The following is a 16,363-nucleotide window of genomic DNA, read 5'->3' as shown; positions in this document are numbered from 1 at the left end:
ACATTGTCAAATACAGCTGGGAATGTATTTGCAGCTAAGCTATGACCAAAAGAGAGAGTCGATGTAGAGAAATTGATCAAATCACTTACACCCCTTTCATTCTAAGCCCCTCATATTCCTAAGCGTATTTCTCTCAACGATATATTTGCTGTATAATTCAGTTCTTAACTGAGTGTTAATTGGAGTTTGTTTATATAATTTAAACAATTTGTTTTTATTTTCAACTAGCTGACCCGACGAACTTCGTCTCGCCCAAAATAGATTTTTTGATTTGAATACTTTCAAACATCCACGTTTTCTTACTAAGTGAACGTTAGTGAGTCCAATCACTGAACTCTTCATTGATTGATTACCCTTTGACCCTTTACAATTTCGTTTTACTATAAATTGTCTAGTACTTCTACAAAAATTCTTCCTTATAATATAAAATTATTTTCAGACACAATTCTTGTTCAAGATTCTTCAAGCACTTGGAAATAACATGTTTCTCCGTTGCGTGGAATACATGTTTGATACAGAGAATACTACAAAATAAAGACAGCTCAAATCGGACCATTCCTTTCTCGGGTTTAGGGCACACCAACAAATTTGGCCTTCCATTTGAGGGGCTTAGAATGCGGGGGGTGTAAGTGACTTGATCGATTTCTCTTCATCAACTTTTTACTTAGTTAATAACTCGACTGCAAAAACGTTCCAAATTAAGTTTGCTATAGAATCCGATAAATGAGGTTCTGACCCATCTTCCACATTGTCAAATACAGCTGGGAATGTATTTGCAGCGAAGTTATGACCAAAAAAGAGAGTCGATGTAGAGAAATCGATCAAATCACTTACACCCCTTTCATTCTAAGCCCCTTATTTTTGTTCATATAGATAGAAGATATAGAAATGCGTTATTCCGTTTAAAATCCTTTTCCTTTTCCACTTTCGAACAAAAATCAATTTTGTTAGCGCCAACATCAATTGGACTAACAAAGCTTAGCTAATTATAGAAATATGGGAATTCAATTTTCCGAATTTTCCGATTTTTGTCTCCGCTATATTGTTCTACGGGAAAAGACGAGTACAACGAAATATAGATGGCTCAAATTGGACCATTCCTTCCTCGGGTTTTGCGCTTACCAACACATTTGGTCTTCCATTTATATTTATAGATATAAGATATGGAAATGCGTTATTTCGCCTGAAAATCCATTTCCACTTACGAACAAAGATCAATTTCGATAGCTTCTTCTTCTTCAATGGTACTAACGTTCCTAGAGGAACTTCGCCGTCTCAACGCAGTATTACTTGCGTCATTTTTATTAGTACTAATAAAAATGACGCAAGCAATACTACGTTGAGATTTCTATGCCAAATAACACGTGTCTCAATAATCCTATAAAATGCTCTAAAAACACACCGTTTTCTACACAAACACACTTAACAGGCCTGTGTGTTTACTATTGTAACATTGGTTTCACAGTACATATACACCATATACTGTCTGTCTGATTCTTATAGACTCGGAAACTACTGAACCGATCGACATGAAAATTGGTATGTAGGGGTTTTTGGGGCCGGGGAAAGTTTTTATGATAGTTTGAGACCCCTCCCCCCTCTCTAAGGGGGGGCTGCCATGCAAATGGAACACAATTTTTTGTATTACTCCAGAACTAATCAAGCAAATGAAACGAAATTTGGCATGTGGAGGTTTTAGGGTGTAATAAATGATTCTATGGTGGTTATATACCCCTCCCACTCTCTTGGAGGGGGGCTGCCATACAAATAAAACACAAATTTCTGCACTACTCGAGAATTAATCAAGCAAACGAAACCAAATTTGGCATGTGTAGGTTTTAGGGTACAATAAATGATTCAATGGTGGTTAGATACTCCACCCCCTCTCTAAGGGGGGGTTGGCTTACAAATGAAACAAAAATTTCTGCATGACTCGAGAACAAGTAAATGAAACGAAATTTGGCATGTAGAGGTTTTATATTGCACCCTGAAACCTCTACATGCCAAATTTCGTTTCATTTACTTGATTAGTTCTCGAGTCATGCAGAAATTTTTGTGAATAAAATTATTCTATGGTAGGTAAATACTCCTCCCCCCTCTCTTAGGGGGGGCTGCCATACAAATAAAACACAAATTTCTGCATTACTCGAGAATTAATCAAGCAAACGAAACCAAATTTGGCATGTGAAGATTATAGGGGGCACGAAACGTTTCTATGGTGAATAGACACTCCTCCCCCCTCTCTAAGGGAGAAAAGGGAAAGGGTCTGTCTTTATTCTATCATGTTTTCTGTATCAAACATTTATTCCATGTAAAGAAGAAACATGTTATTTACAAGTGGTTGAAAAATCTTGAACGAGAATTGTGTCTGAAAATAATCTGATATTATAATGATGAGTTTTGGTAGAAGTACTAGGAATTTTATAGTGAAAGGTAAATTCAACGGGGTCGATTAAAAGATCAATCAATGAACGGTTCTGCGATTGGACTCATGAACTTGTGCTTAGTAAGAAAACGTGAATGTTTGAAGGTATTGATAACAAAAAACCAATTTGGGGCGGGACGAACTTTGCAAACCTTTTTTTGTGAGGGGGATAGGGACCGCACAAAAAATCGCATAAAAAAAATCGTGCAAAACTTCACCAGCAGCTTCGTGTTCGGTACACATTTTGAAAAAAACCTTTTTTTGTGCGGTATATAGGGACCGCATAAGAAAAGTTTCCTCCAAGAAAATAAATCAAATCTACGCCATTCGCCGTTCACTAGAGACGAATGAACTCTCAGAGTTTAAAGTCTCCCTAATTCATTACCGATTACCGCCGTTCAATTTCCTTTTGTTTCACTGCTTTGCGATGGGACACTTTGCCTTTTCGGTTGCGCGTGGCTGTTTTGTGCTTTTAGTTGCATGTCGAAACGTGTTGCTGTTAGAAATCATGTCATGCAAAAACTTAGAAAAACTTAGATCATTTTATGAGAGGAGGGGAATGATTTCAGAAGTGGATAATTGAGACGCAAATATGCTTTTTTCGCACTGAAATGCATATAAACCATCGAAAAAAACTAAATGGGCGATAACTTCGTCAAATATGCTTCTTTTCATACATCGCACAAAAAAAATTGTACAAAAAAAAACCGCACAAGAACAGAAAATCGCACAAAAAAATTCACACAAAAAAAACGCACAAAAACTGGTTTTACTGTAATTCATTATTCATTAAATCCAGCTAGTTGAACAGAAACTTGTACACAACAAAAAAATTTTTCCGCTAATTTCACACAAGTCCGTAAAGAAGGAACGCGAAAACGATAAATCCTGTGAGCAGTCCGCAATGGATGGGACGCGAAACACGAGAAATCTCGTGAGCGGTCCGCAAAGTGTTAAAGGATTGAAGTCGTTTACCGACACTGCATTTTTGCCAGGCTTTCTGGTTTTTTGTATGTGTAGGGAAACAACGATTTATTCCTACTCAGTTGGCAACCCCGTTCGTTGACGGTAGATCCACTGGATAATGAATCGCGGTGGGCGTTGTTTACCCGGGACTCAAACCGTTTGTGAATGGTACAATATTATCCAGCAACCGGCGGCTAAGAAGGAATTCATTTCATTTTTTATTTGATTTTTTCAAGGATTTGGGTGAAGCTCAAACTGCGTTTGGAAGCAACGGTTCCATATTTTAGCAAGGTATGGATCAGAAAATCATCCTCCTTCTGGCCCAATACCACCCTCTTTGACGGTACAGAAAATTTTCTTCATGATTGCTTACTTAATTACCCCTTTGCAGCTGGAAATGATGAAGGTGGAGATCAGAGAGATGGAAGGAAGTGCTGCTGCTGCTGTTGATTTTTTACATCTCTGCTGGAAATGGGGGAGGGAATGGGGTGTGCTTTACTGTGTGCCATCGCGTTGTCGTTGCACTGGAGAGTCCAACGGAATCAGTTTCCGACTCCGCGGAGTGGCGTCAATGCGCAAACATATTTCTGGCGTTTCGTTTGGCGTTTTCGATTCGAAGATGTTCGGTGCGAAATTAACACCAATTCAGTGTTAATCGGTCTAATAGTTTGCCTGCGATAATAATAATAACGTGTGAATTTTTTGTGCAATTTCAAAAAAAAAACGAGTGGAAGCTACGCATGGTTCGGTTGAAGGACGGGGAGCCTGTGCAAGAGGTAGTGCGAATTTTATTTATCTTTTATGTTTCGGCTGTCAGTTATTTTTTCTTGCCGCCGTTGTGTGTACAAAACAAGGCGGTGCGTCCGATGGAAATACTGCCAGCTCAGTTGTTATTTAGGTATACAAACGAACGAAACAACGAGGCAGAGTGTTTGTCTGGTAGAGGCTGAAAAAGCGGCTCAGATTGTCCCGTCGTGTGTCATCTTCGGGGGGATGCCTTGAGAGATAACGTGAACGGCAAGAGTGCAAATTAATTAATGGAATAGAAAAAAAAGGTTGCCGAATCGCAGTTTCACTGTTTGGTGTATCTGGAACCCTGTTGAGACGTTAACAAAAATTGTTGTTTGTGTTGTGTGGTATGGAACAAGTGAGAGAAACTGTTTAGAATTGGTCACAAATGGTAGGCCACGAGAAGCAACTAACGTCAAAATATTCATCCTCGAAATTTATTTAACATTTGGATCTAGTTAAACATTGGATATTCAAGTGTTTCAGCGGTTTCACTGTGAGAAATGCGTTGTGAATGTTAGTTTGGATTATCTATTTTCCTGTCACCGTTATCGTTATTATTATTATTCGTGTATGCCTGTTATCGCCACATTTGTTAATTGTCTATTGTTTCTTTTGAAAAACGTGTACTATCGATAAAATGTATCAGAAGTCGGTTTAACATTGTTGTCATGAGGCATAAACGAAATCAACTATTCGGTTCCATTCTTTTGCATTCCGACATAGAAGAAGACTGTGTTATTGGTGAAATATAAAATAGATACCGAAAAAAACTGCTTTCGTGCAAAATTCCCCAAACGACCAATCAAAACCAACGTTCCGAAGCAAATTGCATCTGCACTCACAGCCTTCAAAAATTTCGCAATCGAATTTTCCCACCGCCAACAGAAAAAGAAGAAAAACGAAGGCTCGGGCTGATGCAGCGCACTTGTCGTTTGGGAAACTGTGGAGAATTGAATTTGCAGATTCAGATCTTCTTCTGTGTGCTGAATCTAGTTTGAGGTATCAGTGACTGACCGAAAAGGAGGAAACATGACAACACAGACGAAACTATAATAAAGTGAAAATGCTACAATTAACCTCGATTTTTGGACGTTTCGTCTGCTTTGACTGTTTCGCGCGAACAGAGTAAATACGCCGGGAGCAGCAGCAGCAGCAAGTAAAGGCGCGCGTGGCGAGACAATGTCATAATTGTTCGACAAATCAACTGCGACTTGCTGTAAAGAGCAGCAAGTAGCGGTGAAAAACTTCAAACAACAAAAAACAACTCGATTGGAACGTGCTGAACGTGAGGAAATATTTTGATTGTCGAGCGCCCTAAAACTCCAAAATTCCTCGGGGCAGCCTTCGCCAAGGTAGCACATGCTGCTATGCGTGTCCTGTCGTGCAGATATGGGTATTTGGTTAATCGAACGAATTACGATATGCAATGGGCCGATTGTGGGAACAAAAATAACCGCTGCCTCGGGAATGTTCCGCTTGTTTGGCCGTTATTTCAGTGTGAATAGTGTTGTCCACTTGTTGTTACAGGCTGTTCGTGCGTTGTTCGAGTTTCGGAAGCGTTTTTGTGTGAATGGATGTCATGAAGAAATCGGTGCTCTTTGAAGTGAACAAAACCAAAATGTTGATTGAGTTGGCCGAATTCAATCTGAAGCTTCAGATGTACCGCAGGATTCTGAAGCAACTGCAAGATGAGCAGGAAATGTACCATCGAATGCGTGAGCAGCTGAGGTGAGTAAATTTGAGTTCGTGTTTAATTAAATAATGATGGCATCAACAAGCCGTGAAATATGGCTTGATTTGTACAGAGAGTGGGGTTTCCCACGTTAACATGCCGTTCGATGCCGGTAAAATGCTTCATCTATATTATATTTCACACAATTAGTGCGAGTTTCGCTGTAGAAGGTTATTTTGAATTGCATCTTGCATTCGATTCGATTACGACTCAAATATTTAGATCGCAACGATATTTCGATGGCTGATCTACTTTTAAATCAAACAGAATGGCAAAAATAACTGTATAATTGGATAATCATAGTATGGACAATAACATTTCAGAATCCACCATTACTTATACAAATCTTATTGTTAACGCAACAAAAAATTGAAAGTAAAATCGTGTATGTGTATGTGCTAATAATGAGAACAAAGAATGTAAAGGGTGTGTCACATCAAATTGCATCACGGAAAAAACGCTGTAGAAATTCGCCCAGTAGACCGATCCTTTTGAAAATTTTAGAGAGTAGAATAAAAACTTTTAAACAACTTATGGCATTTTCTTTTTATTCATACTTCGAGCCCAAGCCCGTATGCTCGTACCTTCCTCTTTACCCCGTCCATAAGGTTCTGTACAACGTCAGGTTGTAGTATTTTTTGAACAGAAATCCATTTTCTCTTGAAGTCCGCCTCCGATTTGACAACTTTTGGGTTCTTCCGGAGGGCCTGCTTCATAATCGCCCAATATTTCTCTATTGGGCGAAGCTCCGGCGCGTTGGGCGGGTTCATTTACTTTGGCACGAAGGTGACCCCGTTGGCTTCGTACCACTCCAACACGTCCTTTGAATAGTGGCACGAAGCGAGATCCGGCCAGAGGATGGTCGGGCCCTCGTGCTGCTTTAATAGTGGTAGTAAGCGCTTCTGTAGGCACTACTTAAGGTAAACCTGCCCGTTTATCGTGCCGGTCATCACGAAGGGGGCGCTCCGCTTTCCGCAAGAGCAGATCGCTTACTACACCATGTACTTTTTGGCAAACTTGGAAAGTTTCTGCTTGCGAATCTCCTCCGGAACGCTGAATTTGTCCTCTGCGGAGAAGAACAACAGGCCCGGCAGCTGACGAAAGTCCGCTTTGACGTAGGTTTCGTCGTCCATTACCAGGCAATGCGGCTTCGTCAGCATTTCGGTGTACAGCTTCCGGGCTCGCGTCTTCCCCACCATGTTTTGCCTTTCGTCGCGGTTAGGAGCCTTCTGAACCTTGTATGTACACAGGCCCTCCCGCTGCTTGGTCCGCTGGACGAATGAACTTGACAAATTCAGCTTATTGGCGACATCCCGGACCGAACTTCTCGGATCACGTCTAAACTGCTTAACTACGCGCTTGTGATCTTTTTCACTGACGGAGCATCCATTTTTGCCGTTCTTCACTTCCGGTCGATGGTTAGGTTCTCGAAGTATCGTTTTAGTACTCTGCTGACCGTGGATTGGACGATTCCCAGCATCTTACCGATGTCCCGATGTGACAACTCCGGATTCTCGAAATGAGTGCACAGGATTAATTCACGACGCTCTTTTTCGTTCGACGACATTTTTCCAAATTTACGAAAAATTGACAGTGAAGCATGGCCAACGTGATCTATACACTCTTATCTGATTATAAGCGAAAGCTGAAGATATAATTCCTAAAAATTAAATTTCTACAGCGTTTTTTCCGTGATGCAATTTGATGTGACACACCCTTTAATATTTATTCATTAACATGATAAATGAAACAATTGACCTTTTGTGTCGGGTTTGATCGAAGATATAAACACTTCGTAATTTGTTTTATGGTAGGTATGTACATATCTCATGAAATAACATAATAATGCAATTCCAAATGAAATCGTCCAAAAGATTTTAAAAACATGTATTTTTGATTCGAATTAAAGTTTGTATTCCGTTTGGGTTGGAGGAAATATGAGTTTTCCACAGCAATTGAGATTTTTTGACTCAAGCGTAACTTTTGAAAAGGGGGTATCGATTTTAGTAGAAGAAATCTTTGATAGTTTATATCTCAAAAACTATGAGTCGTACCGAAATAGTGTCTGTGAAAGAGTTATAGCGTATTGATGTCTGAACATGAAAAAAATATAAACTGAGAAAAACATTAGTACTTTTTTTTATTTACAAAAAAAACTTTAATTTGCAATATCCAAAATACATATTTTTTAATTTTTTCATATAAAATAGAAGTCATGTAGAAAATTTAAAAAATGGGTCCAAAATGGTAAAACTATTTTTGACAAACTTTGTGGAACATCGAATTTTTATGAATTTCCGAAACTTCGAATTTTTGTATGTTAACAATCATTTTTATCCACATATAATGATTTCTGATGTGATTTAAAACAAAAAAAGCTCGTTATAAATCTCCTTCTAAATGTAGCCATTCTCGAGATATTTTAAAAAATATTTTTAATTTATTGTCTTTTTTATAGTAAATATTCCCTTTTAACATGTTTGTCGTGTTATACCGTCATGTTAATGAAATTTTGTGAATTTGCTTATAATTTCCAACAGCTTTTTCAAATACATCATTATGGTAAAATATATGTTTAGGAGTTACGTCGAAAAACATTTGAAGACATGTGGTTTAACACAAAACGTAGCGATATTAAAAAATCTTTTTTTATCTTAATACAAACTTTCAACTTATTATTCGTGTTACATAAACAAAATACGAACAGTAGAATTGAAATCTCAACAACAAATACACCTTGTTGATTCAACCGGACGTTATGGATACAAATATAATTAACTTGTTTACGTTATGCCTAGATTATACCTGAAGTCAGGTATCTCTAAGCAGCCTCTGTATAGGTATATAAAGTCAGGTATCTTTAAGCTACCTCTGTACAGGTATATGAAGTCAGGTACCTTTAAGGTACCTCTATAAAAGGCCTGATCACGAACATCACTTCACGGTGAAAACGAAATGAAATGCATACAAATCGCATACAATTTTTTTCTTTTTCACCGTGAAATGACGTTCGTGATCAGGCCCAATGTATATAAAGTTACTCATATTCAAACATCGTTCATCAGTCGAACAATCTTCCTTATAGAGTGAATAACAGTATACCACAATGGACTAAAAATATTTTTTTTCGTGTTGTAGACCGTTTCCGAAAAACGGTAAGAAATGTTCATCTGAAAAACGTTTCGTTGAGAAACTTAAGTCAATGGGATGCAATAGCCTTTTAGATACATCTTTAAAAATTTGCGGATCATGCCGTTTATCTGTATACTCTTCCAAACCAAAGCAGTGTAATACTGAGGAGCAGATACAGTACAGCAGTACAGCAGTAGGAAATACTTTAGAAGAAGTACCATCAATAGTTTCAGTCGTTTCACCATCTTCGCAAGATTCCCAAAACATCAATATACCAGAGTATTCCCGAGCGTACAACATTGAGCTATTCAACAAGGGAATCGCCGGTATTAACGTTTCACCAATAATGACGAAAAGACTTGGACAGGCTAGTTACCCCGAACAAAAATTCAAAGAATTTTCTAAAGGTATTAAAAGAAATCTATTTTCCTTTTCACATGAAGAAGACGAAGAGACGAACTTTAAACAAAAGGCAAAAGAGTTTGATGAGATTATCAATCAGTTCAAAAAGAAATTTTACCACACAGAGACAACAAGATCAGAAAAAGTTAGAATTTTAACAGTTTCCGTGCAAAAAATGGAAGAAGAATTTGGCGTTAATAAATATATGGCAATTCAAGCCAAAAAACTGGCAATTCAAGCCAAAAAAATGAAAAAGGTGTATTGTCGACACCACATAGCAAATATGGACCAAGTTTAAGTGAAGATGTTAAAAATCATGTTTCGGAATTTTATAATGACGACGATATCAGTCGATCAACACATCCAAAAGGGGTTATTAATAACATCATTACGGGAAACTTTCAACAGATTTAAGAAACTTAATCCAAATTGCAAAATTGAATTTAGCTCTTTTGCATCAATGCGTCCGAAGCATTGCAAATTGCTGAGTAGTTCAGGAAATCATAACGATTGTGTTTGTACATTCCATGAAAATGTAAATCTTATACTTCATAGTCTCACAAAATATTCCTTTAACATTGAATGCAAAGAATATATGGAAAAAAAATACTATGTAACATATCAAATAGATCAAAATACTGTTACCTTCGTGAATGTAAAAAATGCCCAACAATAAACGAGTTTAGAAACTGGTTTCTAGATGAGCTTCAGGAACGCAATTTAATTGAAATCACTTATGCACAATGGATTTCTACTGTTCGATGTGAAATAGAAACTCTTGTAAAACCGGTGGAAGAATTTGTATTGTATTTTTGCGAAAAAATAAAAAAAATACTTACTCATGATTACATTAAAACACAACAATCCACATTTCTTAACAACATAAAAGCTAATTTGCAAGAAAATGAGGTTGTTGTGATTTGCGATTTTTTTCCGAAAATTATTCATTTGTGCTTCAAGATGAAGTTCAAAGTCATCACTGGAACAATGATCAAGCAACAATACATCCATTCGTTGTTTATTATAGAGATGATAAAGGTTCTCTGGCAAATTTAAGCTTTAAAGTTATATCTGAAGTTTTAGGTCATGACACAATAGCTGTGCAAGTATTTATTTCTAAATTGGTAACATTTTTGAAACAACAAATGCAGGTAAAATGAATAAAATTCATGTCGGATGGTGCGAGTTTTGCGAGTTTATGTCAGTTTAAATCAAAATACGACATTGAAGCTGAATGGCATTTTTTTGCAACGTCACACGGCAAAGGACCTTGTGATGCAATTGGCGGTACATTAAAACGGATGGCAACAAGAGCTAGTTTGGCTAGGCAGCATGAAAATCCGATTACGAGTGCAAGAACGTTATTTGACTGGGCTAGCAAGCGAAAAGAAGACTATCTTACAAAATTTTCATTTTCATATATGTCACAAGAAGAATATGATCAGGGTGTGGAAGAGTTGAGTAGCATGTATGATAACACCAAACAAATTCCAGGTACCCAAAAGTATCATTCTTTTGTACCTGTATCCGAGAATGAAGTAGCAGCAAAGTTGTACTCTAACGCCAATGCAGCAAGTTATCATAATGTGTATAGAAATATAAGAAAATAATGAAAAAAATAATTATATACAACAAAATTGTTAGTTGATAAAAATAAATGTTGATAAAAATTAATGCTAAAAATTCTAGTATTACAGGGTTTTCCATTTCGGGCTTCCGAAAGTATACAGCCCTGCGCTGACAACCGTTTGACATAGAGGTCAACCAAAGCGTCATATCGTTAGTTGAATGTCTGCCATTTTACAATATGGATCGTTTTAGCATCGCACAACGTGTTAATTTTGTTCAATTATACTATAAAAATGATGAAAAACCGGCAAATGTTTTTCGAGCATTACGGACGGATTTTGGTCGTCATGGACGGCCTACAGAGCACACAATCGCTAATGTAGTGCGTAAATTCGAACAAACTGGATCCGTAGCGGATATTGTGAAACCTGTGCATCATCGTAATGTGCGTTCGGCCGAAAATATTGCTGCTGTTGCTGCCAGTGTGGAGGATGACCCGAATGTTTCGATTCCACGGCGTGCTCAGCAATTGGGCTTGTCAAACACATCATTGTGGCGAATTTTGCATTTGGACTTGCACCTGCATCCATATAAAGTCCAACTGGTACAAACATTAGAGCGTGGTGACCATGGAATGCGTCGGGCATACGTTGATTGAGTGAACGAACAACAGCAGCAAAATTGCTGAATTTTCGCATCAAATTTTCTTCAGCGATGAGGCACATTTCGAGCTCGGTGGCTATGTGAACACCCAAAATTTCCGCATATGGGGCTCAGAAAATCCACACGTGATTGTTGAGAGGCCTTTGCATCCGCCAAAAGTCACTGTTTGGTGCGCATTATGGTCTGGTGGAGTCATCGGGCCGTATTTCTTTGAAAATGAGGACGGCGAGATGGTAACTGTGAATGATGAGTGCTATGGCCGCATGTTAACCGATTTTTTTTACCACAAATTGAAGATATGGATACGGATGACATGTGGTTTCAGCAGGACGGCGCCACGTGCCACACAACACGACCGAACATGGCCATATTGCGAACGAAATTTGAGGGACGCATAATTTCGCGTTTTGGTGATGAGAATTGGCCGTCCAGATCATGCGATTTGAACCCGCTAGATTTTTTTGTGGGGTTATGAGAAAGATCGTGTCTATGCCAACTCTTCGCAAACTCTTGAACATTTGAAAGACAACATTCGTGAAGTTATGACCGAGATACCGCCCCATATGTGCCGAAAAGTCATCGAAAATTACCTGTTCCAGATCAAGGTGTGCGAGGAAGCCCTAGGTGGACATTTGAATGATGTTGTATTTCACACATAATGGCATAAACCAAACTTTAATTTGAAATAAAAGTTTCATCGAAATTCTAATTCTAAGTGTGTTTTATTTCAATTTACTTTTGGAATTTAAAGTTGGAAAACCCTGTATTATTAGTATCTCTTAAACTCCAATAAATATAGGAATTGTTTGACCAAATTGTAGAGACATATATTTTTACCATGATGATGTATTTGGAAAAGTTGTTGGAAATTATAAGCAAATTCATAAAATTTCATGAACATGACGGTATAACACGACAAACATATTAAAAGGGAATATTTACTATAAAAAAGACAATAAATTAGAAATATGTTCCAAAATATCTCGAGAATGGCTGCATTTAGAAGGAGATTTATAATGAGCTTTTTTGTTTTAAATCACATCAGAAATCATAATTTGTGGCTAAAAATGATTGTTAACATACAATAATTCGAAGTTTCGAAAATTCATAAAAAATCGATGTTCCACAAAGTTCGTCAAAATAGTTTTACCATCTAGGACCCATTTTTTAAATTTTCTACATGACTTCTATTTTATATGAAAAAATTAAAAAAAAAATTCAAAATATGTATTTTGGATATTGCAAATTAAAGTTTTTTTTGTAAATAAAAAAAAAGAGTACTAATTTTATTTCTCAGTGTATATTTTTTCATGTTTAGACATCAATACACTATAACTCTTTCTAAGACACTATTTCGGTACGACTCATAGTTTTTGAGATATAAATTATTAAAGATTCCTACTAAAATCGATACGCCCTTTTCAAAAGTTACGCTTGAGTCAAAAATTCTCAATTGCTGTGGAAAACTCATATTTCATTCAACCCAAACGGAATACAAACTTTCATTCGAATCAAAAATACTCATGTTTCGTCATTTGTCGATTTCATTTGGAATTGTTCTATATTTAGAAAATATCAAATTCTACTCCTCAGTAATGTGGGCCACTGGATTTCCAAAAATGAGCTCTTTCCAGGAAAAGCAAAAATAATACAATATATTTGATAACATTCAAAACTTATTTGATTATTTATGATAGCTTGGTCGAGCTTGGTCATTCTTGCTGTACAGCGCGGACTCGATTATATAGTTTTTGATGTCTTTTCACTGTATATAATCGAGTCAAAAAAAAATTTTTTATTTGTCTTTTTGTTGCATGTATTTTTCGTTTTTTAAAGTAAAAGAGGAATTTGAGTCAGAAAACACCTATCTCACATGAAAAAAAAAATTATCCAGATTATCTCAGGAGGTGATAGACGATCATATTTGATGAAAAAAAAATCCTCCTACGCATATGTTCGAATGTCAACAATGACAGAGTTATAGAATTTTTTTTTTGGTTAGAACTCTGTTGCCTCAAACTGGCTCAACATTAAAAAGTACGCTACGGAAGACGATTCTGATGCTTTCATTTGAAAGATGAGAAAATTTAGTACAGTATATAGTAGTGTAGCCACTCAATTAGTGCATTTTAATTACATTTTGGAAGTGAAAAACTTAAAAGTTAATAATTTTTAATGTGTTATTATTCATTTTATCCTAAAAATTTATATTAATACTAAATTGTTTCTATCAATTAAATTGAAGTTCTTTAACAGCTCTACAATCTGTTCTTTGACGTCTATCTTTTTTAATTTGGCTGCAATATCGATATAAACAATTCCTGGTGAAAATTCAAGCAAAATTTTCAAAAATCACGATTTTTATCCCACTGTACATGTAATAGCCACTTAAACTTCACCTTAACATTGAAAGGTTACATTTCTTCTTGAAATAAGCCATATTCGAAATGCAAAAAAAAAATTTTGTCCCTTGATACCTGAGGATGGAAGACATCATTGCCATCAAAAGACATCAATTCTGGTAATCAACAATTAAATTGATGAGTTTAAACTAATAAGTTACAATTTTTATGTGCAATATGTGAGAGCAGCAATACACTTCGATCTAGGATATTTGTTTCCCTTGAGATGAGTTTGATTTCATGAATTTAAATATTTGACGAGATTTATAAACAGAGCAAAGCAGGGTAAATGATCTTGTTTTGTCCGATTTAGGGTGTTTTAACGCAACTAGTAAATGCAAATCGGTTTTTCTTCATGAAAATCACATATAATCGATACGATTTGTTGGAAAGCCCCAAGTCTCTAGTTGCTAATAATACCATAAGGCGTTGAAATAATTTTTAGCTATGTAAATCTGATACAAATGGTGTGCAATGATGTTTACAATATTTGTAAGTGTTATAATCCAGAAAAGGTCTGAATACGTGCCAAATAATCATCTGGTGATTGATTGAAAGCTAGCTCACATGAGGGTGGTAAAGACAATGTTATTTATATGTTTTGAAACATTCGAATTCGAACCTGATTTGACAAAGGTGCGCTAAATCAGAGCATTTAAAAAAGTGGGCGAACCATGATCATATTTTCGACGGAATATGTTGTTATGTGAAATTTGCTGTCCCTTCTGTACCTTCAAACATTTACGTTTTCTTACTAAGCGCAAGTTCATGAGTCCAATCGCAGAACTGTTCATTGATCTTCTAATTGACCCCGTTGAATTTACTATAAAATTCCTAGTACTTCTACTAAAACTCATCATTATAATATCAGACACAATTCTTGTTCAAGATTTTTCAACCTTTTGCAAATAACATGTTTCTCCGTTACATGGAATAAATGTTTGATACAAAAAATATGATAGAATAAAGACAGACCCCTCCCTTCTTCACCCCTTAGAGAGGGGGAAGAGTGTCTATTTACCATAGAAACGTCTCGTGCCTAATAAAATCTTCACATGCCAAATTTGGCTCCATTTGCTTGATTAGTTTTCGAGTTATGCAGAAATTTGTTTGTCATTTATATGACAGCCCACCCTAAGAGAGGGGGGAGGAGTATCTAACCATCATAGAAACATTGACTGCATCCTAAATCCATCACATGCCAAGGTTGGTTTCGTTTGCTTGATTTGGCCTTGAATTATGCGGAAAAGTATGCGTCATTTGTATGGTAATCCCCATCCCCCCCCCCTCAGAGAGACGGGAGGAGTATCTATCACTATAGAAAAGTTTTGTGTCCCCTACAACCTTCGCATGCCAAATTTGGCATTTTTTTATTAGTTTTCGAGTTATGCCGAAATTTGTATGGCAGCTCCCCCTCAGAGAGGGGGTGGAGTGTATAGCCACATTCATTTACTGCACCCTAAAACCAGCCTAAATGCCAAATTTGGTTTCGTTTGCTTGATTAAAATTATGATTCCATGCGGTATTTCGGCTTTTTTAAAAAACCAACCGCTCTACTCGGAGTTCTCGATAAAACTGAACTTTATTCTTCTCGATTTGGTTTACATTTTTGATTTGTATACTTAAAGCTATCGTCTCTGATTCGAAGAATATATGCGCTGATCTGAGTCAGCAGGAAATGTGCTCTGGGATTCTGCACGCTGCTCGCGTGATGATTGCCGGGGGTGTTTTGTTTATTTGCTAGCGAATCATAGCTTCGTGGGTCTGGTGATAACTGCTCTCCCTTTGAGTGTTGAACCTCCTGGGTCAACGTTAAACTGCTGGTTTGGCCAAATATGAAGATGCCGGTTGATAGTACTGCGTGTTTACTGCTTCTATGGGATCCGTTGATTCATTCTTTTGGTTGATTTGAACTACTGTGCCTTGGGATCGAAGTTTGATCAGAATGAAAATTATGATGAGGATTATGGACGTAAATGAAAATGAAAATCCTCCTATGAGAGACCAACTATGCACGGTTGTCTCTGACTTGAGATGTTCCAAATCTTTAAGATGCTGGTGTTGTCGTTGGTGAAGTGAGTGGACGTCAATTTTGTTTTCTACACTTTCTTGCATCACTATCAAACTTGTGGATGGGATGAAGATTCGTTGATTGATTGTTCTGATGATATTGTTAGCATACTTGTACTTTTCAATTGTTATTGAACAGTTTCGATATACGATGATGAAAGAGCCGGTCAGGTTTCTATCGGTAATTCCGCACGTGTTATGTAGAGTGTT

The 16,363-nt window shown here is 36.9% G+C and overlaps 1 protein-coding gene across 5 annotated transcripts in view; it reads left to right on the top strand.

Moving 5' to 3' along the window:
• The first annotated feature begins 5,710 nt into the window (after window positions 1-5,710).
• Window positions 5,711-16,363, top strand: part of LOC129771390 (uncharacterized) — a 174,903-nt gene continuing 164,250 nt past the window's right edge. For all 5 annotated transcript variants that reach the window (XM_055774984.1, XM_055774988.1, XM_055774981.1 and 2 more), the window contains exon 1: window positions 5,711-5,911. In XM_055774984.1, the coding sequence (XP_055630959.1) occupies window positions 5,754-5,911 (158 nt within the window). In that variant the 5' untranslated portion in view covers window positions 5,711-5,753. The remainder of the gene's footprint in view (window positions 5,912-16,363) is intronic.

The sequence above is a fragment of the Toxorhynchites rutilus genome, chromosome 2, assembly GCF_029784135.1.
Source record: "Toxorhynchites rutilus septentrionalis strain SRP chromosome 2, ASM2978413v1, whole genome shotgun sequence".
NCBI classification, from domain to species: domain Eukaryota; kingdom Metazoa; phylum Arthropoda; class Insecta; order Diptera; family Culicidae; genus Toxorhynchites; species Toxorhynchites rutilus.
This window is presented reverse-complemented; position numbering and strand designations above follow the sequence as displayed.